This window comes from Megalobrama amblycephala, linkage group LG17, assembly GCF_018812025.1.
Source record: "Megalobrama amblycephala isolate DHTTF-2021 linkage group LG17, ASM1881202v1, whole genome shotgun sequence".
Taxonomy (NCBI): domain Eukaryota; kingdom Metazoa; phylum Chordata; class Actinopteri; order Cypriniformes; family Xenocyprididae; genus Megalobrama; species Megalobrama amblycephala.
In genome coordinates this window covers 35,646,626-35,671,172 of record NC_063060.1, presented here as the reverse complement: position 1 = coordinate 35,671,172, position 24,547 = coordinate 35,646,626, and the positions used below count along the sequence as shown (strand labels likewise).

Sequence of the window (24,547 nt, the reverse complement as noted above, 5' to 3'; positions counted from 1 at the left end):
CAGACTTGGCAACTGTTTTTGGGACACCTATGTAGGGATCAGTCTCTGGTCGTGTGAAAAAGAATGAAGTGACTGGCCACTTGGTGGTGCTATAAAATGAAAAAAAAAAACAACAAAAAAAAAAAAAACACGAAAAAGGCTATAGCTATGCAGCAGTCAGTTTGATTGACTGGCATGCAGTGTCTTTGTCTTTGTGGCGCGATTGTCTACAAGGACATTAGCGTATCTCGAAAAACAACCACCATCGGCCAATTAAGTTCGAGCGGCTATCAAACAAAACCCAACTAAAATGACATTCACTGGGCCTGTTTGACTAGAGGCCTATGAGAAATGCAAAAGAAATCGGCCACCGGGGGCGCACCTTAGTGTTTTTTTTCACATGGGTAGAATGCAGAAAGATCCCCCGGAGTCTGATTGTCTATAATTATCTAAAATAAGTCGAAAGTTAAATTCAAGTCTGCGACGGGATGCCAAAACATTCAAAGTGGACATGGCTATCCCTCTTGAACGGAATGAGATAATTTCACCAAACTCGGGACACCTATGTACGGGATCAGTCTGTGGTCGCGTGAAAAAGAATGCAGCGACTGGCCACTCGGTGGCGCTATAAAAAAAAAACAAAAAAAAAAAAACGGCTATAGCTACACAATAGACAGTCTGATTGACATGAAAACTGGCATGCAATGTCAACACAACCACCAGGGGCGCACCTTAGCGTTTTTTTTCACATGCGTACAGGATTGTATATCACACGATTTCTTTCGCACATGCCCACAACATTCATACCATATGGTAGAACTTCTGATTTGGAGCAACTTTGCCTCTAGGACCGCCACTGTCAATTGAACAGTTTGTTAAATATCAGAGATTATTTCAAAAACCTACTTCCGCAAACTAGTCCTAGGTTTTTGGTGCAACCCCGATAACTGTTAAAAAGCTAAGATATATTGTAAATGACCTGTTTTGGCTGTAAATCCATCTATGATCTAATTGGTTACAGGCTTGCTAAATAAAACATTACCCTTTTACACATGTGCTTAAAAGCCTTAAAGCACTTGAAACCAGTTAGTTGCTGCTTCCTGATATATTTGCATATTTGTTATTCATTGAACCTCTGAACACTCACTGAAATGTGTCCAAACACAAACTGGTGTATCTCGTTCAACTGGGTATTTATGTTTTATTACTGAAAATGATAAGACAGTGTTGATGACAATACTGTACCATTCTCCTTGTTTTAAAAGTACTGATGGTCTGAGGGATTGACTGGTAAACAAGAGGAGAAAAAACAATGGAGCAGGCTTGCCTCTCGGAGACTGGATATGACCTTAATTTCACCATGTTCCTGTCGCACATCCAAACTGCACAAAAACACAGTGCAGGCAACGATGATGAGAGAACGCCTGAATACGGATTTTTTAAAAGATGGAGCAAGGGATCGGGTGGATGAAAAGACCATAGACATCAATACAATTACAAATCAAAGTGTCCAAACATTGCATCAATCCTGCTGTGCAGTTGGCAGAGGGAGGGTGCGCTTGCACAAAAAAAGGGCATAACTCATACAGCTCACACTAACGCTCTATACTAAATACCACCACTAAGGATGACTTCAGCAGTGTTAGGTTTTCTCGGTTTTAATTTTTTTACTGTAAGATAACTAAATGTTCCACTCCTCGTGTTAATATAATTTCAATATTTTTTCTTTTTTCTTTTTTTTTTTTTTTAAATGGTAAAGTACACAAGCTGAGACCTGAAAATAGCAGGGTGTTGCCGCAGTGGGACCTTAGGTATTCGGTCTCGCTCACTCTGCCAGCTTTCAACCAAGAACAAATATATCTTATATGCAAGTTTACTGATAATAACATTAATTATGTCATAATAATTTTCCTCATGCCTTGTAAATTAGGAAACAAACAATCAGAGCCTGCTGCACCCCCCACCCAACACCTCCTCCCCTCCCCCAAAATAAAAAAGACAAAAGGAAAAAAAAAAGAAAAAAGAAGACCATAATGATTGGGGATTTTATCTGACTTCTAAGGACCCCTCTCCTAATGTGTCTTTAGGCCCGGTTTAGGCCCGGGTGAGGAGGATCCAGTCTTGTCAGAGAGCCAGGATGGGTCTGGCCATGTGAACGCTCAGTACATCAGGCCAAAGCTGGCCCCAGTTTTTTTTTTTTTTTTGGGAGTCTGGGATGGACTGGGATGATGTGGGCCTCTTTCACGGGGTCATTTATAGGGATGATTGTCCAGAGGTTAGTGCAGGTAATCATCCACTGATGCAAAGGCGCAGGATCCGCTGCCCGTGCGAGCCATGAGGGACAGACACTGAGCTGCCTGGCCGACGGCGAGCGCCAAGGGAGGCTGCTTTGGCAGGTTATGAGTCTCTGCATGAGAAAAAAAAAATAAACATTGAATGCTGAAATGAAAACAATAACATACACCACAGTTCAAAAGTTAGGAGTCGGTAAGATTTGTTTTTAAAAGAAATTAAAGGGATAGTTCATCCAAAAATGAAAATTCTGTCAACATTTACTCACCCTTAAGTTGTTCCAAACCTGTATGAATTCTTTCTGCTGCTGAACACAAAAGATGATATTTTGAAGAATGTTGGTAACCAGACAGTTGACGGTTGCCATTTACTTCCATAGTGTTAAAAAAAAATAATACTATGGAAGTTAATGGCTACCATCCACTGTTTTGACTATCTTTAAAATTTCTTTTGTGTTCAGCAGAAGAAAGAAATTCATACAGGTTTGGAACAACTTACGGGTGAGTAAATGATGACAGAATTTTCATTTTTGGATGAACTATCCTTTTAAAGGTGCCCTAGAACTTTTTTTTAAAAAGATGTAATATAAGTCTAAGGTGTCCCCTGAATGTGTCTGTGAAGTTTCAGCTCAAAATACCCCATAGATTTTTTTTAATTCATTTTTTTAACTGCCTATTTTGGGGCATCATTATAAATGAGCCGATTCAGGGCTACTGGCCCTTTAATTCTCGTGCTCTCCGCCCACGGAGCTCGCGCTTGCCTTGAACGGTGCATAAACAAAGTTTACACAGCTAATATAACCCTCAAATGGATCTTTACAAAGTGTTCGTCATGCATGCGACATGCATGCGTCGGATTATGTGAGTATTGTATACTGTTATATTGTTTACATTTGATTCTGAATGAATTTGAGGCTGTGCTCCGTGGCTAACGGCTAATGCTACACTGTTGGAGAGATTTATAAAGAATGAAGTTGTGTTTATGAATTATACAGACTGCAAGTGTTTAATAATGAAAGTAGCGAAGGCTCTTGTCTCCGTGAATACAGTAAGAAACGATGGTAACTTTAACCACATTTAACAGTACATTAGCAACATGCTAACGAAACATTTAGAAAGACAATTTACAAATATCACAAATAATATCATGGATCATGTCAGTTATTATTGCTCCATCTGCCATTTTTCGCTATTGTTCTTGCTTGCTTACCTAGTCTGAAGATTCACCTGTGCAGATCCAGACGTTAATACTGGCTGCCCTTGTCTAATGCCTTTCATAATGTTGGGAACATGGGCTGGCATATGCAAATAATGGGGGCGTACACCCCGACTGTTACGTAACAGTCAGTGTTATGTTGAGATTCGCCTGTTCTTCGGAGGTCTTTTAAACAAATGAGATTTATATAAGAAGGAGGAAACAATGGAGTTTGAGACTCACTGTATGTCATTTCCATGTACTGAACTCTTGTTATTTGACTATGCCAAGATAAATTCAATTTTTCATTCGAGGGCACCTTTAATACTTTTCTTCAGCAAGGATGCATTAAATTGATCAAAAGTGAAAAAAACATTTATAAATGTTTATGTCTGTTTCAAATATTTATCAATTCTTTAAAGAATACTGAAAATAAAAGTATCAAGGTTTAAAAATATTAGGCAGCACAACTGTTTTCAGCACTGAAGACTGGAGTAATGAGGCTGAAAATTCAGCTTTGCCATCACAGTAATAAATTACATTTTAAATTATGTTCAAATAGAAAGCAGATATTTTAAAATGTAATAATATTTCACAATATTAACATTTTTACTATATTTTTCATCAAATAAATGCAGTCTTGGTGAGCATAAGAGACTTCTTTCAGAAACATAAAAATAATCTTTTCCCCCCAAACTTTTAAATGGAAGTCTACACCAATTAAATATAAACTAACACTCAAATGCATATAGTGTGGCAAGGTGAAGAAAGTTGCATTGATCAGCACAATTTTAGAAGAGCAGCAAAAAACAAACGATCAACAAAATACTGGAAATATTATCCTGTTTTTCCTGACAATAAGCATCTAGACGCTTAGATTCAGGAAAAGGCTTTTTTGGCTTAGATACACGAGATGCAGTTTTAAGCATGGTATCAATATTGTATGAGTCTGACCATGAGAGATGAGAAAAGGGAAACTAGTTAATAAACATTAATACAAAATTAATTTTAATGTGTGCAATTACATTGTAATCCATGCAAAATATTAACATGGTGTGTGCTTGTGATATGTGAGGTGACACTTCCAAAGTGTTTTGCAGCACCATGACTTATCTGAACTACAGGGGTATTGATTTTTATAAACAACAAAAAAATCAAAAATGCTCACTTAGGCTTTTTCACTTAAGGCGAGCATACACTGTGCGATATCTGTGCGATTTCAGCAAGGTTACCAACTCACATTGTACGAGTAGATCGCGTGCGATGGAAAGCCAAAACGCACGATTTATGTGCTCACACCATGCGGTCCGATGGTCGAGACGTGACTTGACTGCTCACACTATGCGTTTGAAATATGCACGATAAACCCACGTACTGGGATGCGCCGATAGACAATATGTTTCCAGAGATATTGTCAAAAGCATCAGCTATGGATATCAAGAGGATTTAGCATTTCCAATTCATATATTAAATAATAATAATAATAATAAGCCTATTATTAGTAGTAGCAGTAGTAGTAGTAGTAGTAGTATAGGGTAGGCCTATTTAATATTAAATTGATATTAGCTACAATTCATTTGGCCCGCAATATTTCATAGCGCATCACCGCATAACTGACGCGCTGTGAGGATAATAAAAGATTTGATTAGCTTATAATTACTCCTAACTGAAAATTATTTAAAGACATTTATACAATGAATTAAAGGCATATAATTAAAATTATTAACAGTAGCCTATGTGTTCGCAGACTGCAATAATCAGTCAATGAAAAGCAGCTTCACTTCAAAAACAACCTGTTAAACACGAAATACTTCTCTTCTCATTTTTTCACCCACTACATACAGTTTATGGGCCACAAGAGAAATATTAAGAAAATAAATTATGATATATAGCCTACCGTTATCAGGTTGAAGTAGGATTTATCTCTCGTTGTCTCTGAGAGAATATGCACCGAAAGCTCGTCGGTTTTACTTTTATTTTTTTGTAAAGACTGGTGAATAATTGACAGGGGATTGAGACGTCTTCATCGGCATAACTCTTGCGCAAAGTTTGTACATTGCTTGTGTAATATAAAGTAGACACTGACTTGCCTTCCTGGTTTAAAATGGAAAAAATTCCTATATGCGACGTGACATTTTTCTTTATCACCAATTGCCAAATGATGGACAACTCACATTTCCGCATTTAATAAAATTAAGTGAATATTAAATAGCCTACATGAGTAAATAGAAAGTGAAAAGCAAAACATATAAATTAATTATCAAGTAAATTAAAAGACAAGAGGCACCGGTTATGTACACCCAGGTGGCTTGAAAGACGTGGGTTTATCCATCATGCAACACGAACTGGAGGTAAGCAACATTTTGCTAAATTGCAGCTAGTTTGATAGCTACAGAACTTAAAGATCTCCCTCTTTTCATTTTCTTTCTTGCTGCATTGAAGATTGGTTTAATTTCTTTTTTCGCGCAGGCGCAGTGGGGGGAAAAACACAGGTTTTAGGCAAGTCGGTTCGTAGCTCTGCTTCAACTGTGCGATATCCTCACGAGGGGCGACCAAATTTCTGACATGCCAGAACTTTATCCGACCATGCGATTGCCAGTCGGGAGAGGTTTATCGCCACTCGTTTCCCCGTGTACACTGCACGAACACTGCACGACAAACGACACACGACAAAGCTGAAAATCGGCCGACTCAAAAAAGAGTCGCACGATTCAGAATTCGGCTCAAAATCGGACGAAAAATCGCACAGTGTATGCCTGCCTTTACTCAATTCTGAGCTTAAAGAGATTTGCTCAGTGCTGCAAGAAGTATCGGGTTGGTGACTAGGTGGTATTTAATTGTTCTGATTTAATCAAAGGTGGTAAGAAGACTGATGCAGTACCTAATATTGCACTGTTGAGTGTAGAGCAGACAGGTTCTCTCTGGATGGAGTCTAGCTGGTAGCCAACGGGGCTGTTCCATGGATCTGAATATGCCAGCAAACTGAATGCATCCTGCAAGAATGGAGATAGTAAGAAGCTTTACCACAAAACATACATAATCGTTGATGCCGGGCGGAAACCTTATATCTCCTTATTTTGTCATATTTCTTTTTCCTCCCTCAGAAATCATTACTATTGGTCACCCTTTATATCTGTCTGTGGGCTTTACAAATTTTTAACCAATGAAAAGGATTAAAAAGAGCTTGTGACTAAACCTCACAACTTGATAAAATCCTCATAACTCCACCCACCTTTATTGTGAATAAAGTGCTGCATGCATTTTGGACTGCCTCTGCTCTGTTGCAACTCAAGAGTAAATGAATAACTGGTTCTTTGAATAAGTACAGCGTTTTCTTTCCTCAAGGAACACACATATATATATATATATATATATATATATATATATATATATATAAAATCTAATGGTTTTTTTTGTATTTGAGAAGTGGAGAATAGCGTCTTAGTCAAGCATTTGTCATTGAGTCATAACATGATATATCTACATGAGATATATGATCTACATGATATTATAACATGAGATCTTGGTCAAATGACAAAAAAACGGAAAAAAAAGTGCCCACATAGCTACAATAAACTTTATAACCTAAAAGTTGATGAAAACATAATGCAGCTGCCTCAAATGCGGCTGTTCTAAATGACAGTCAAAATCACGTATTTCTCAAATTCTCCAAAATTCGTTGGTCAAAAACCTTCTAACTCCATTTGAGCTTGATTTTGGTAAAATGTTGATAATATAATGACACTTTCAAGTGTCAAACCATATATAAATCCACAATATAAACTTTGACAACACCATGTTTATTTATTAAAAAAAAAAAAAATAAAGTGTTTTTTCCATTTTCTGAAAAGTAGTGTTTTTGGAAATACAAGGTTTCCACCAGACAGCGACGATATACATACATCTCCATGTTTACTGGTCATTACCACCATAACCAAAAGATGTTTCGTACTGTGTTTTTCTAAACACCATTTAAGTCATAAATGTGATTAGCTACAAACAGCACCTACAATATAGAACAAGTGTGTATTGATGGCAGTACCTTGAGCATCTTCTTATTGGCTGAGTTTTTTCCCCGCTCACGGCGCAAGTGTTCGCTCATGCTCTGTAGCTCTCGGCCGAACTGGATCATCCTCTCGATGGCTGCCTGGCTCCCACCGCACAACTGCCCCTTAGACTGAGCGCTTTCCACTTCTATGTACAAAGCATTTAATCCATTTAAAATGGCAAACGGGATTCATTTGCATAACATAATTGACCAAACTATTGGGAGTCACATGTACAACATTAGATTTGTAATACAGATCACACAGGGAAAAAAAGAAAGAAAAAAAGACATTGACCTTTTACAACAAATCTCACTGCAGATGCACAGAATTTAACAAAAAAAACTAAATCCAATTAATCTACTCACCCATATCTGCATCACAATCCTCCAGCTCTGTCCCATGTGTAGAGCTGCCATTCAGAAATCCATTTGAAGAGGATTCAGACACTCCGTTTGAAAAGTGATCAACCTCCATCTCTACCTCAGCACTGCTAGGAAGAGTCAACAAGAGATAACAGGCTTATTCTGTGCTGTACAGTTATGTTCATTTAAAATGGTGAACTGTTAAAAAAAAATAACGCAAATTAATCCATTCATTTGCATAACATAATTGACCAAAGCTCCTCCCTTAGCTCTCTCTGTCTTGGACCGTCTTTGCACTCTCTCTACCTCACACACAATAATCTAAATCAACTCACATAAGACCGTCCATGTTTCACGACATTCGGAGAATGTTTTTCCTGAATAACCGCTGGGTGTGAATACATTAGATTTATACCCAATTAATCTACTCAAAAAGAAAACCCATATCTGCATCACAATCCTCCAGCTCTGTCCCATGTGTAGAGCTGCCATTCAGAAAGTGTGCTTCATTTAGCATTTGTAAAAAGCCTTAATAATCCAAAATATTTTCAGGATTCAATGTGTAGTAAATTAGCCTACCTATAAAACAGTTAGTTTAGACTGGAGTGAGGTGAAACCAGAACAAAGCCTGTTGTTTGAATTCAATTGTAATGGTAGAAAATTATATTATTGTTAATATAACTTCTAAATCTTTTTAAACTTTTCTCAAAAAAGCATCTTCTCTACAAAGCTACCTTTTTTTTTTTTTTTTTTTGCAAAGAGGGCAAAAAAGAATTACAGTGAGAGTGATGTACTATTGTCAGTATCAGGCTCGCAGATCACGTGGGTAGGGCACTTTTTACTGTTTGTGTGGAGATGTCTGTCACCACCGAAGACCATTTTTGACAGGAAAACCCTGCATTGATTCATTTGAATTGAAATATTTAATACTTTCACAGCAAAAATTATGTATGCGATTAATTTTGATTAATTAATCACAGAGTGTGTATTCTGTGCTGTACAGTTATGTTCTTAAATAATATGCCCTTTGGTAATAAAATTGCGATCAAACAGAAGTAGTGACAGATCTTCACCTATTGTGTGACTGATTATTTTAAAAAAAATAAAAAAAATAATGCTTTTAGGTTGTTTTTGAGCATCAGTTGGCTTAGTTTTTTGGCTCTAGTTGGACGCCATCAGGTTTTTTTGGGCCGTCGGTGAGAGAGAACTCCGATTGGCTGTCGAAGGAGTCAGTGCACAAGAATAAAAAGCAAAAGTGATGAAAGCAAGGAAAGAAGTCAAGACGATACAGACAGAAGACCATCATTATTACATACCTCACGTTGGTCTGCTGGCCCCGACTGCCATTCAGGACACCAAGCTCGGGACTTGGCAGGGTAGGGGGACAAGACTTGTGACTGTGGGTTGAGGTGTGGCCTTTACTTGATGAAACTCCATTACAGTAATTACTATCAAAACCTGGAGACAGATGGAAAAACAAATGATCCGTGATAACGGTCTAAGTTTAGCCTTGATTTGAAAATGATTTTTTGATTCCAAAGTACCCCTATGACCAAGACAACGTCCTTCTAAGCTGATATGTACCTCTGATACTTCTTTTGTAATATATGATGTCAGTTTAAGATTAAGGGCGCACTAGTGGGCCCTTGGTTGAGAACCACTAATCTAAATAGCTATTTCAATAAAGATTACGTTTTCGTACAATATTTTTGGTGAGACACTTTTCACCCATGCTGGCTGAAGATATCAGAAGATATAGTATAAAAAATTTTTTTAATTCGTTTAAAAGTGTGTATGTAGTGCACATGCCTGTCTGGTAGGCCTGGGAGCTGCTGGCTTTGTGAACAGGGCTGTTGAAGAGGCGAGGGGAGCCTGGGTAACTATCCTGTGACTTAGGGCTCCTCCCACCGAGACACCTGACCTCACTGTCAGTACCATTCACCATCTCAATGAACTGCCTGACTCTGGAATGAGATATAGATACATCATGTACATCATCTTCACTGGAGATGTGTCGATTCTTATAAAACTGCACACATCACACTCACTTCAACATGAAGAGGAGGTCTGGGTTTCTCTCTAACAGGCTGGGATAAAGTTGCTGAGTGGTCTCTATAGCCTCTCCCATTCTGCCGGACAGGACCAGCTTCTGGATCTCTGCAATCACAATCGTGAGGTCATTACTCCGCATTAGGTTCACCCTTGAATGCATGCATTAATGAATCGTTCAGAATTAGACCAGGAACTTTAATTAAAAGGCACACTATAGCCACATTTCCACTGCAGGAACTCAGAATTTTGGAGTGGTACTCGACCAATGAAGTTCCAGGCAAAAATTTCCCCCTCAGAAAGTCCCTGCTCATGAGGTAGTACTTTTTTAGAGTTCAACAACGGGGGTGGGACTTGGGTGCTGAACATGCTGATTAGTTGAGTTGAAGCAGCATTTTATTTCAACCACCATTTTTAAAAGTCTGTTGCGGTGCGTGAAGTAAGAGTTGTTTACTATTCAAATCAACAATGGAGTTTAAAAATATGACAGATGGACTGACGACGATGTCAGGCTTTATTAAGCTTATATGCGGAGGACGAAATCCACTGGGAACTGGAAAGTCGTGCGCAGTGCTACGTTACCGGACCAATTTGCCTAATCTTCATGGTACTTTAGACCATGATGGAAATGCAGACAGCAACAGGTCTGGGGGAAAAAAAAAGTTCCTGGGATAGAAATTCCTGGGACAAATTGTTTTAGGTAATTTCAGTTGAAACACGAAACACATGTAACTTTTGGCCCTCTAGCGGTTACAAAACAAAACTGCATGCATTTTGAGGAAGAACACCGTTTTGGTTGTGCTTCGGTTCTTGGTTCTCCATTCACGCCTATAATCCTCAATATCAAAGTCAAAGGGATCCTGCCCAAAATTGTTGTCCACGACCTCCCCTAGAGTCTGTAGACCCTAAAAATCCAGTGGGAACTGGAAAGTCGCACGCAGTCCTACGTCACAGGACTAATTTCCCTAATCTTCATAGTATTTAAAAAACAGAACTGCATGCATTTTGCGCAAGAACATTGTTTCAGTCGTGCTTCGGCTCTGCGTGACTGTGCGGATGAATATAGTTATCCTTCCTCTCATGAAACATTCACTACTAGGCTTATAACCAGTTTAAATGGAAAGGATCTCAAGCTGATTAGCTGAAGATGTTAATGTAGCCCATTAGTAGACAGGTTACTTCCTTGAAAATAAATTCCAGCACAGCGCTACAACAATCATAATGAAACAACCCTTCACATTAGATAATGCTTTACAATGAACTCTGTTAGAGCTACATATGCCAACCTATCTGTTCTACAAATTACCTTACTCACCTATTGAGAGATAAAAACGGCATCTCTGCGTCGCTTTACAACATTTTAAATCCATCGTGTCTCTCAATCTCCGAAAACCCAAGCTAATGTTGATTCTTGTTTTATTACAAGCTCTGTCGTATTCTCTTTTTACAAGAGTTTGGCGTGTTTTTGAAAACGTGTGATTCCCCGGAGGTTTGAGATTTAGCTGCTCCATGTCAACCTTTCTCGCTTGTTGTGACAACTAACCTATGCCACTCCCACATTCGTCAAAATAGCCGGAGCAACTTTTCTTTATTTGCGGATATGGCGAGACATGCACGGATGAGGACGCAATTTTAAGCAAAAAGCATCTTGCTCGGTCTAAAATATAAACACTTATAATGGGCTTACCATAGTGAATCAGTGTAAGACAAAAAACAAAACAAACAAACAAAAAAACATTTTGGAAGAAGGATTGATGGTGTATTGACTTTTGTTAATTTTGAACCAAAAAAGTTACATAGTGAACCTTTTAGAAAGTAAATAGAGTTAATTAGATTTTTTGTTGATCTTAATTAGAAAGACCCAAAAGGCCTGACAAGAGTCTGAACAGCCTATTTTTATTGACTGGGGAGACTCACTCTGTCTATTTTTGATAGAAGCAAGTTCCTCATGTACGGCCTGGTCAGTTGATTTGGCAAAGGCCTCCGCGGTGGCACAATAGCTGTGGTGAACCAGATAGGAGGCCACCATTCTGGGAAGACAGAAGAAAGCGAATAATTCAGAAAAAGAAATGGGGAATTATGCAGAAAGAAATAAGCAACTAGGCACATACATTCATTTCATTTTAAAGGTTCTGAAAACAAGACACAATTATAAAAAATACTCCAAATCAAAAGTACTCACTTCTGAATCATGGCCTGCCATTCTCCTTCTCTTTCCCCAATGGGGAAGCGATCAATCTGGGCTTGGATCTTGGTTCTCCATTCACGCATATAATCCTCAATATCAAAGACAAAGGGATGCTGCCCAAAATTGGCGTCCACGACCTCCCCTGGGGTCTGTAGACCCACTGTGGGATACAGGTTGGGCTGAAAGCAAAATAAGCACATTTTACTAAATCTGGATCACTTAATTTAACTTTTTGTTAATGATGTAAATGTAAGCACAATATCGAAAGACTTTCTGATAAAACAACTGAGAGTAGCGTGAAAAGATGATGGAAAACTGCAAATCTCGACTGCCTGATTGCTTGTGTATCATCACAAAATGTAAACTATATTATTGCCCAGCCAGCGCTAATGAAGGCATGAAGATATTAGGATTTTTTTAAAATAGTAACATCATGATTTTCTGTAAGGCTGCTCTGAAACAAGGAGTATTGTTAAAAGCACTATACAAATAAATCTGACTTGAAAATGCGCCTTGGTTCATGTGAATCATTAGGCGTTCAAACCGAGACGGATTAGAAAAAACATCAGATTTTAATCGGATTACAAATCAAAACTACATCATTATTTTTCTTTCCTTTTTAACGCCTTGGCAGCTTCTATGGCTATGTTCATGGTGAGAGCCAGGTTTAGTTAATCAAAAACAAAACTAAAGATGTTTAATATTCATTTTTTTCTAAAAACCTTATAATCTAAAAACCTTGAATTTACTTGGCTTTTCAACAGAATAAAACAAGTTCCTTAAAGGTGTAGAAGTATTACAGTCCAGCAAAATATGTTTAACATACAGTGGATTCTGACAAGATGAACACTTTGGTGATTTTTCTCCTGATAGTAAAAATGTATGTGTGAGTCTTGAGTGTCATATCCGGCATTGTGTTTAAATTACTTGATAAAACTTCATAATTCAAAGGTTGCATCTCGGTCAAGTCAGGGGGCAGGCACATATTAGTCATTTTGTGATGCTTTTTGGAGAATAACTCTGAGAGGGTCTCTGCTCATGGTCCAATAGAGAGAAAGGTCAGGGCTGCTAAACTGACATACTTCACAGAAGTACTCAGAGTAACATGAATGCTGGTCACCAGCCAACTGTGTTTTCTGCTCAATGGATTATTGTTATAGCCCCAAACAGGCCTCTGTTTATTCAGCGAGAGAAATGCTTAGGGGTTGTCAGTCCAAACATCTTGAATGATGAAGAAAGGAAGGAAAGACAAAACAATAGCAAAAGGCTTCCTCTACAACATCTAAAAATGGAAGATTATTACAATAGTAAAATATACAAATATACAATATACAAATGATCAATAACCACATGACCTTCAGTCAGAGAAAACAAAAACTAATCTGTAAAGTTACGAATGATGTGACTTGATATTTTCAAAAAACATTTGTGCATATATTGGAATGTAAACCAGATATATTTATCTGATGAAACCATCAGAGGATGCACTACATCAAATATAATATTATAGTAAGATTTTTAAAGATTTTTAAAGAAATGAACACTTTTATTCAGTAAGGTCACATTAAATTGATCAAAAGTGACAGTAAAGACTTTTATAATGTTACAAAAGATTTCCATTTCAAATAAATGCTGCTCTTTTGAACTTTCTGAATACTGAAAAAAAAATGTATCACAGTTTCCACAAAAATATAAAGCAACAAAATTGTTTTAAACATTGATAATAATCCAAATTAGCATACTAGAATGATTTCTGAAGGATCATGTGACACTGAAAAAAAATGGAGCTATGGCTGCTGAAAATTCAGCATTGCCATCACCGGAATAAATAAAAATTTTCAAATAGAAAAATTATTTTAAATTGTAATAATATTTCACAATATTACTGTTTATGCTGTATTTTTGACCAAATAATGCAGCCTTGGTGAGCATTAAAAAAAAAAAAAAAACTTCTGAACTGTAGGGTATAATATGGTATGAAATAATATAGCAACAAATTCTTAACTTCAATATCAGAGGTGATTAAGAAAAAACAGACTTACCGGTAAATCTGTAAAAGCTATCCCTGAAAGAAAAAGAAAAAAAGAATTAAACATAAATTCAATATTTAACTGTGTGCATACATGGTGTGTTAATTAGCCAAAAGTGCTTTAAACTTCCCATACACTTCTAAATCATCCTAAATTAAAAGTATTCTATTCCTAGAAATGTATATGTAATGTTAAAGTGCCCACTGAATTGATGGAGGAGGCTGTACCGTTACTGAAACATCAGTAATAAAGAAAGAACAAATAACCAGAGTTTAGTTGAAACAGGCTTTTAATCTTAATATGCAAAACAAATGTTTACTACCTAGACTGTGGCCATTTTTTGTGTAGAAACAGGTATTGTTGATGAGGTTCACACAGCAGCCAATCACATCGCCTGTTGTAAATGTGGGACCATAGGGCTGTCCAGTGCCAGAAGAGCAGAAGGAGTGGCCATCATCGCCATGGTAGCCATATGAGTGTTTGTCCCAACCTAAAGGTAGAACATTGGGCACATACTGTTGTTTTTTGGAAAAAAAATGTAATGCAAAAACACTAAGGAAAGAGCACTAAGCAGTCTAAACTCTTATCTCTCTGACAAGCTGCAGACTCACAGAGGAACCACCCAGTGTCTGTGAGAATCAAAACGGTGGCGGATCAAGTTAAAATGCCCACTAATTGCATCTAAACTTCAAACCTTGTCCATCTCTAGTGATTCAGAAACAGAATAGGACTCCTAGACACTTTAGACACAAACAACCTGAAAATATGACATAGCTAATATGTTACTAGCAATAAAAGTCCAGTGACTCCTCAATGTCTGAATGTCATCTTACCTGGAAGTCTGTTCATGTTGACACCTTGAGCTGACAGGCCAATCCCCATGTACCTGGTCACAAAAAAACAGCATTTATTTGATGTAAAAGTTTGTATCAGAGAAAGTTAAAATCGGTTACCCTAAAAATTAAAGGTGCACTCAGTAACTTTGTCCTAATTACAAAAGTTTTATTCCTAAAGAAATGAACAGTATGACTGAAAAATGTTAAAAATCATACTTATGTGAGACTGAATCTATTATTTTAGTATCATTTTATTAATATGATTAATATTAATAAAATATTATTATTATTTTTAGATTTTTCATACTCATTTTAATTTTAGTTAGTTTTAATAATTTTGTTGCGTTTTTGTCATTTTTATTAGTTTTCGTTTTTTTTTTTAATTAGTGCAGTCAAACAATTGATCGCGGTTAATCGCATCCAAAATAAAAGTTTGGTTATGGAATTTGTGTTTTTTTTTATTATGTATATATACACACACATACATGTATTTATTTAAAAATATTTACATGTATACATTTATATTTATATATAATTTATATTATATATAAATATTTTATAAGTTAAATATATACATGTATGTGTGTGTGTATTTAATAAATATACACAGAACACACAAATTATGTAAACAAAACTTTTATTTTGGATGCGATTAACCGTGATAAATCGTTTGACAGCACTATTTTTAAAATATACATAGTCAGTATACATCAGTTTTAGTTCTTTTTGTACATCAAGATAAAAGAGAAATGTTGCTTTGATAACTAGCTGAAATAAAATAGGTTTCATTTCATTTTAATGAACTATAATAACCCCCAGCCTGAGCGGTGCAGGTCACCCCATGGGGGCTGCCATTTTGAGATCACGTGATTAGATCACATGACCAGAACGAACATACTAATCATTTTATCTCAGTAAACCTCTCATTAGCTGACATTTTCGCTCATAGAATAAATTAATCATGGCTGACTTCTACTAGGTCATTTCTACAAAGGCATTAGTAAATGAAAACTTTTGCATAATGATACATCTGCGCCACTAGGTGCCAATATAAATCCAAGATGACTGTTATATAGCCCACTGCCGCATCAACAAAAAATTACTGAGTGCACATTTAAAGTTTTCCAGCTGATCTCAAAATACTGAATCCTTCACATACCCATCTCGTCCTTTACTGATAATTTTCACCTCAAAGTAATAGACCCCGCAAGCAGCTGGAATAGGGTGTGTTGCACGGACAGATGCCGCATCTTTTGGGGTCTTTCCATGACCTGGATGACATAAACAATAATTTTCAACTGCAGGTGGATAGTGTCACTCACAAGGAGAACTGGAACATTTGTAATATTATAACGTCGCCAGAGGTCGTGATGGCAAAAGAAAAAAAAAAAAGAAACACTTAGCAAAATAATCAATGTTTTGCTGTGAGAGCTGTACGCTTCAGGCTGATGACATTTTGCCTGGCAACAGAAAAAAAACTGCCTATTTGCTCTGATATTTAAAAATGTTTACTTGTTTAACATTTATTGTCAATTTTTTTAACAAAAAAAAAAAAAAAAAAAAAAAAAACTGTCCAATATTTGCCCCATTTAAAAATTGAGACCTCATTCACTCAACTTCATTTGAAACTATTAATTGAAATACATTTTTAAAAAAACATGGAAGTTAATTCTAAAACCAAATCTACATCAAATACAAAAGTAGCTGTTAATAATGCACCAAATAGAGCATGAACACACACACACACAAAAAAAAATTGTATGACAAACTATATATAGCTCGCTAAAGTCTAGATTTTGATTTTTTCAGGGATTTTTTTTATCAAAACCACCTCATATTAGCTGCAATATTTAACAAAGTTCACCTCTAAGACAGCAAATAAATATATCTAAAAGCTATAGGTCCCTAAAGTGTCTGAAGAGGCATTTAACTTATTATTAACGCACAACTAGACAGACACTGAACAGAACAGAATTAGCCACTTAGGTTTACTTCATTATCCATACATATTTTTTTTTTAGAAAAATCAGGTTAAAATGTATGCATTAAACATGATACAACAGGCTTCTGGGGAAATTTGATTTGTACATCTCTCAATCCTCATTGTACCGCCTTTCATTATCTGTTCGCCCCCAAAGCATTGATCATAAATCTAAGCATTTAAATATCATCTTACAAAGACATTTTCCTGGGACATATAGTATGACAACTGATATTTTATGCAAATAGTCTGCTATACTGTTATAATAAATCTCTGATTTACATTACAAGCTATCACAATTTTTTTACATTTTGGAATAAGTAAGAATCTTTTTCTTTTTCTATCCCAGTGGGGACTTCAACCTGAATGCACACCGACTCATGGGGACTAAATTGAGGTCCCCATGAGGAAACAAGCTTATAAATCATACAGAATGAGTTTTTTTTTTTTAAATGTAAAAATGCAGAAAGTTTTCTGTGATTGGTAGTGTTAATGTAAGGGGATAGAATATACAGTTTGTACAGTATAAAAACCATTACATCTATGGAGAGATGTATGTGTCTGTGTGTGAGCTCTGTATTATCACTATATCATACTTTATTGGCAATTAAAAGCCTGATGTATCAAATATAATACAAAACATGAAACACATATGCACATTTTTTATTTTACATTTTGTCTAAAGATTCACTTTGTTCCATTTTTCTAACTATTATTTCATATGTCAATGTATGAGGCATTTTTGGTAACATTTCAGTCCTGAACCCTTGACAATCAGACATAAACATATCTAAAGTAAATCCATAAGCTTATATGCAGCTTGTACATTTAAGACATCTTGGCCTACTGGTAATTTAACGCAGCCTACCTGAAACCTACCTGTCAACTGGCCTAATTAATTCTGTGGCCTACCTTTATGACTCAGCTGAGGAAAATGGCAGACACCTCACTGGATTCAAAGAAATTACTTATTTAATTACTAAATATGTTTATCAAATTATACATATATTACAGTTTTTCTTTATGTGCCAATTTCCTACTCGCGGTGGCAGGAAACCTGCCTCTGCAGATAAACACACACACACAGGCCTTGCTAGAGCTTATGCGACAGGCTCGATCAGTACCTACATCAGCATGTGTGTATTAAGACATGGCCTTTGTGCAAAGATCATGTTGTCAAAGGAGCTGACAATGACTGCATTTCAGCAGTGAAACTCTATAGAGTAGGAGCTTCCGGAAATGACTGAAGCATCTTTATAGCTCGCTACCATCTCATTGCTACAGTAAACGAACTTCATACTTTCAAACTTAACACCTTTATCATTCATTTCCAAAGGCCATATGTGTAATTATCCACATGCACGCACTGTTATGCATACAACATTATATTAAAGCAGCAGCTCAGTTAACAGACAATGCTGACTGCTCAGGAATGGTGCTAAATAATGCTAAAGGGAGGCTATTTTTATTCAAACACGTCGTCTGAGCAGTTAGTTATTACTTGTTAACACTCGTATATTTATATATCGACTAACGTGCTCGATTATCACTCCATATCCGTAACGATCTGAGCAGCTTTTGCGAACAAACATAGGTTTGATTTACACACAATACAAGTACGCAGGAGCTAATTAGAAGTGTCTTTTTAAGATCACTGATCAGATGTGCAACTTGATACGAGCTAACCTGGCTAATGCCTTCAACATTTAGCTGGTAAACAACTTGGTGTTTGTGTTCATCTGCTGCTGTTAGCCTTGGTTACCTTTGTAATGCACCCGGAGGTTGTTTTGAGACAGGCCGATGTAGCTGAATTTATCTTTGGGGCTCCAGGATCTGGGCAGCGGGGTCTCCTGCTCGTTGACGGCCGGGTAAAGGCGTCTAAGCCGCTGGTTGAGCTCTTTTTCCTGCTCATTGAGAGCCAAGTCTCCGTGAACGACAACCGACATCAGAAACCCACAGCCCGATGACGGTCCTGACATCGCGATCCGATTCCTGCCGTCGATACCAACAGCTTGCCAGCTATCTTTAGCTGGACAGCTTTCTAATAGTGTCCAGGGACTAAAGCGACCGCTGTCAGACACCGCAGGAGAAGAGCCGCTGAGATTTCGGGGTTGTTTTATTCGGATCTGACGGCTGGCTAGCCAGCCAGCTAACTGCGATTAGCCCGCAAACAGCCTCTCTGATACGAGTTAGCAAGACGCTCGAGAGAATTAATCACGCCAATACAGCGAAACGACAGCTTACAAAAAAATAACAGACATCCAGAAAGTTGATCCTTGTTATTTAAGACGACATCCAGCCGATCGGACAGACTAAATCGGGTAAAAGGAGCAGAAAGACAGCAGCAGAAGGGAACCCCGATCTTTTGTTTGTTGTTAGTGTGAAATACAGCGATCTGATTGGCTCTCTCAAGGTCCAGTCATACTTCCTCGAGGACTTGGTACATGACTAGACGCAAGCTACCAATAACATGTCCTAATTCTCACTTGACTTGTTATCGATATTTGAGATGGCTGTGACAATGAGAATATACATGCACACTTACAAATTATAATGTTTCGTTATTATATCATGGGACAATGCAGTCGTGATGCAGATTAGGACCCTCTTACCTCTTCTCATTTTCAAGTAGTGACTTGCACTGAGCTAATTATATTTTTATATCCCCTACCTCTTAATCTAACCCTCAAATATTTTTCCTGTTTTTTTTTTTTTTAATTCCATTAAAGACTGTATACATTTTTAGCAATAGCCTATTTATTTATGTGCCGCAACACTGTAAAAAAATAATTGTTGGTTTAACTTAAAAAAAAGGTGTAAGTTACCTGGTTGCCTTAAATTTTTGAGTTCATTAAAATAAACATTTTGAGTTAATACAATAAAAGTGATTGGTTTAATCAGCAGAAACTCAAAATGTTATGTTATCTGAACCACATTAATTATTGAATTGATTTGACCAAAAAAAAAAAACAATTTTGTCATAACAAATCATGAATATAATTTTTTAAAGTGTACATGCACATAACGTCACACCATTTTGAACAACTTGATTTTCATTGAAACATCAGTCCTTCTTTATTTTACATAAAGTACATCATTGACCATGCAACATAAATTATCAATTAAAGTATTTTATTATTATTATATTATTATTATTTTACAGTCCAAACGATTTGTGGTTTAACAGGGTCAGTGCATGTAATCTAGTTGGGGCAGCATCAAAAGTTTTACAAAAAATAATATATATATATCTATACAAAATATGTGAATTATAGTCTTTCCCAAACAATTATTCACATTTGCATGTGTAAAAGTGGAATGTAATAATTTATCACGAATCATGATTTGATGTTTTGTTTTTCCAGTTTTTGCAACAAATCACACATATAATGAAAGCCGCATCTGATGTCTTGGTCTTCCCATTTGACTTGGGATGTAAAATACTATACAAACTATAAAGTGCATTCTCCAACATTTCATAATCATTCATACATTTGTCACAAAGTGTAAAAACATATGCATGTATGTTTCTTTAAAACATGTTCTGACATGTTCATGCTTCACATGCATTTGTGTTCCAGGTGAAAATTGCAAAGTCAAACTAATACACTATATTGCAAACATCCAATGACTTGCAAATCTTAAAAAAAAAAAAAAGTTATTGTATGTTAATTATTCAGACAGAGAAAATGTACATTAGTAAGCCTAGAGTTGTTGAACTGACCATTTCAGGCACTCCAGGTAAAAGGCACATTTAACAATTATATACAGACATATGGTGGATCATTTTGTTGGTGTGAATACCAGTTAAGTATTCTAACATGGCATTTTCAGTGTTGGGGGTAACGCATTACAAGTAACTTGAGTTAGGTAATCAGATTACTTTTTCAAGTAACTAGAAAAGTAACACATTACTTTTTCAATTTACAACAAAATATCTAAGTTACTTTTTCAAATAAGTAACACAAGTTATACTGACTGACAGCTCTCCTATCCCCATGTTGAGAGAAATAAAGTGCAGAGGTGTTGTGTGCGCTGTGTGAACCTGATGGTTATTGTAGTTCTAGACTAAATATAAACTTGCATTTACTCATCTCACTTGCACGAAAACATTCAGTATTCCTCAGAATGAATAAAAACAGTGAAATGCAATTTCAGAAATGTATGCAAACCTGTAATAATTAGATAAATTAAATTACAGAAAATATACTTTATGTATTTAATCTCACTTTATTAACCATTGTCTTTGCTGCTGACATTCAATGATCCAATTCAATCATACTAATAAGCAAAAATTACTTCAGATTAGATTTAGAAAAACGAGTCTGAACTTCCTTCTGTATCCTATTCTTCTTTAATCCAGAATGGCAGAACAGCTGAACAGTTTGTTTGAGCGGCGCCCTCTACTGAACAGGTGTAAATATGCATTACCTTCAGCCTGAGGCTTATTCATTTCACTTTTGATGTGAAAGTGCCTTAACATTTGCCAAAAATAGAGCTTTTTTGTTGTTATTAAAAAATAAACAAGCAAGCCCAGCCCAGGTGAGCAAAAGTAACGCAAAAGTAATGTAACGCATTATTTTTCATAAAAAGTAACTAATGCGATTAGTTACTTTTTTAGGAAGTAACGCAATATTGTAATGCATTACTTTTAAAAGTAACTTTCCCCAACACTGTTGATTTGTATGATACTAAATGAAATCTGTGCACTTTTATTGTTATTTATTTTCAGTTCACTGTAGCCTACATTGTTTATCCATGAGCAGGAGAATTCACTAGTTTCAACAAATCGGCATTAGCGCATCCAATCATCAAATATAACAGTTACACTTATTGCTTTGGTCATTATGGTGGCACACAGTCCCAAAACTCACGACAGAGGCATTGGCAAAGGCCGTACACCATGACAATGAGAAGACTGATAGGTACCAGACTGACCATCAACACCCCCGTTGTGGTATGCTGCATGATTAGCAGGTAGACACCTAGAGGCAGTGAGCTGAAGTACAGCAGCCCCAGCAGCCAGACCAGGATGCGCGCTGAGGTCTGGCACAACAGGGCCGCGCAGTTCCACACTGTCCATCTATTGGTAATGGAGGCCATGGAGTCCAGACTGGAAGAGCGGTAATCCCTACCCAGGGCTGGAGTAACAGACTCCTGCCGAGGCTCCATAATGGTGATCACCACGTAATTGGAACGAATCGAGGTGGGGGAAGCTGAAGCAGAGTGTCCCACCAGGGAGTTGAGGTGTCTGGGACTGAGGAGAATCTCGCCTTGGGTGTCATTCAGGTTCTGGTGTTTCCGTGCCTGGACGGACAGAAGCGCTGACACCAGGTTATACTCATCTGGCAGACTATCCACAACTTCTCCGGGAAGGTCCGTGATGTAGCGGCAGAACGGACATACAACTGTATTTGGAGAGGATTCGCCTAAATCGAGGATTTTTGCAAGGCACTTGGCACACAGACAATGGCAGCACTTGAGAACCTTGGGCCGTCGTCTTGACAGGCTGTAAGCACAGTAGCAGATCTTGCATTCCAGTTCCTCTGAGGTGAAGCCACCCACCACATCCTCCGGGAGCTGTCCCATCATGTCTCCTACCTCTCAACGCTTTCTCATCGGCTGGTTGTAATCGAAGCTGTGCGGGAACATGGTTGGGAGGCAGCTGCTGGGCCGGTCCTGGTGTCTGGATAGTGTCCTATGCAGAACGGAGCATCTCCTGCACTGTGCCACAGAGGCTCTGGACGGGTTTGTGCTGAGGAACATTTCATGCACAGTGTGGAAGGGTGGGGAGAGGCCACTACCGAAAAGATAACTGTTAACACAGCAGTAGAGAACAAACACTGCAGCAACAAAGCAGGCCCTGTAAAACCAGGGCTGGAATTTTCTAGCCAGGGCTTTTGTTGCCACTGAAATTCAGTCCAATTAGTAGCTCCACACTTTCTGGTGCTGATTTTGCTTGCTCAATGCAATGCTGTTCCAAAAAAGGAGGACATTAGTTTGAAATTACTTTACGTTTAGAATAAACAATAATATAAAACATTTGAAACTTATTTGAAACTTGTTTCAAGCTGTAATTTTGAATACCAGCCAGGTCAGCAGTACACAGTTCACTGTGCAACATTAGAAATTAGGTCATTGCTGTTCACTGAGCTTGTCTCTCAATGCAAGGTATTACTGAGATTTTACCATGTAAAATGAGAATTCACTGATTGACATTTCTTTCCAAACATGATACTATTATATTCTGATTTATTATAGAGCACAAGCCCTTTATATGTGACTGGCGAGGCACACATAACCTGACCAGTGGAATTCGGTCTATGCCTGTATGACTAAGCAAGCTCCCTATTTCCTTTTTCAAAAGTACAAAAATGATTGCTTTGGAGTTTCACAACACTGCCACTGATTAAATGCTGAAGAGACAGGGTAATGTGGTTAGGGGTAATAGTAACATTTGAAATCATGATATTAACTTACTGTATCTCATAAGTGCGCACTTCAAAATAATATAATTGCTTTAAAGGATTAATTCACTTTCAAATGAAAATTACCCCAAGCTTTACTCACCCTCAAGCCATCCTATATGTATATGACTTTCTTCTTTCTGATGAACACAACCGGAGTTATATTAATAAATATCCTGACGCATCCAAGCTTTATAATATCAGTGAACCAGATCAACGAGTTTGAAGCTCATGAAAGTGCATCCATCCATCATAAACGTGCTCCACACGGCTCCGGGGGATAATAAAGGCCTTCTGAATCGAAGTAATGCACTTGTGTAAGAAAAATATCCATATTTAATATATAGTAATCTAGCTTCTGCCAGACCGCCTACTGTATTCAGCTTACGAAAAAAGTTGTCAGTTACACTTTTTTCGTAAGTTGAATAGGGAAGGTGTAGAACGTAGCATAAGCATGTTGAACTGCAAGAGTTTTACACTTTCTTCCTAAGTTGAATATGGAAGGCGGTCTGGTGGAAGCTAGATATTTTACTTTATAACTTGTTAAATATGGATATTTTTCTTACTCAAACACATCGATTCACTTCAGAAGGCCTTTATTAACCCTCCAGAGCCATGTGGAGCACATATTTATAATGGATGGATGCACTTTCTTGAGCTTTATACTCGTTGATCCGGTTCACTGCCATTATAAATCTTGGATGTGTTAGGATATTTCTTAATATAACTCCGATTGTGTTCATCAGAAAGAAGAAAGTCTATACACCTAGGATGGCTTGAGAGTGTGAAAATCTTGGGATAATATTAATTTTAAAGTAAGCTAATACTTTTATACTTATAAATGTAGTGTTTGCCTTAATATGGTACAAATTATTTAAGGCTGCCAGGAATAATACGTGTTTAAATAAAAATATTTTTTTTTTACTAAGATTTGAGCACCTGACAAGTCAAGTCTGTGTTCTGAATACTGCAATAATGATCAATAACATATTTTAAATACCTTTCAGTCAAACATTTTCATAACTAGTGTTAAAATTAGCTCTGACCTTACAATCAAGATAAAAATCTTGTATGAGTGTTAGCAGCTGTCAATCATGTCAACTATTATCCAATGACATAC

The 24,547-nt window shown here is 37.0% G+C and overlaps 2 protein-coding genes across 3 annotated transcripts; both read right to left on the bottom strand.

Moving 5' to 3' along the window:
- Positions 1–1,155: 1,155 nt before the first annotated feature.
- Positions 1,156–19,385, bottom strand: ranbp9 (RAN binding protein 9). Of its 2 annotated transcripts, none has more exons than XM_048162708.1 (14): positions 18,723–19,385; positions 16,139–16,250; positions 14,977–15,029; positions 14,466–14,633; positions 14,156–14,178; positions 12,108–12,292; positions 11,843–11,955; positions 9,925–10,033; positions 9,686–9,840; positions 9,193–9,334; positions 7,880–8,001; positions 7,508–7,659; positions 6,347–6,458; positions 1,156–2,386 (listed from the first exon to the last, which is right to left on the bottom strand). In XM_048162708.1, exons 1-14 carry the CDS (start codon positions 18,937–18,939, stop codon positions 2,256–2,258), a joined length of 1,794 nt encoding a protein of 597 aa, XP_048018665.1. In that variant the 5' UTR covers positions 18,940–19,385; the 3' UTR covers positions 1,156–2,255. The 2 variants fall into 2 exon arrangements, with proteins under 2 accessions (XP_048018665.1, XP_048018664.1); XM_048162707.1 differs by having other exon boundaries at positions 7,880–8,004; positions 18,723–19,383.
- A 2,233-nt stretch (positions 19,386–21,618) lies between these two features.
- rnf182 (ring finger protein 182) lies at positions 21,619–23,526 on the bottom strand. Its single transcript, XM_048164502.1, has one exon. It carries the CDS (start codon positions 22,550–22,552, stop codon positions 21,806–21,808), a length of 747 nt encoding a protein of 248 aa, XP_048020459.1. The 5' UTR covers positions 22,553–23,526; the 3' UTR covers positions 21,619–21,805.
- Between the last annotated feature and the right edge of the window lie 1,021 nt (positions 23,527–24,547).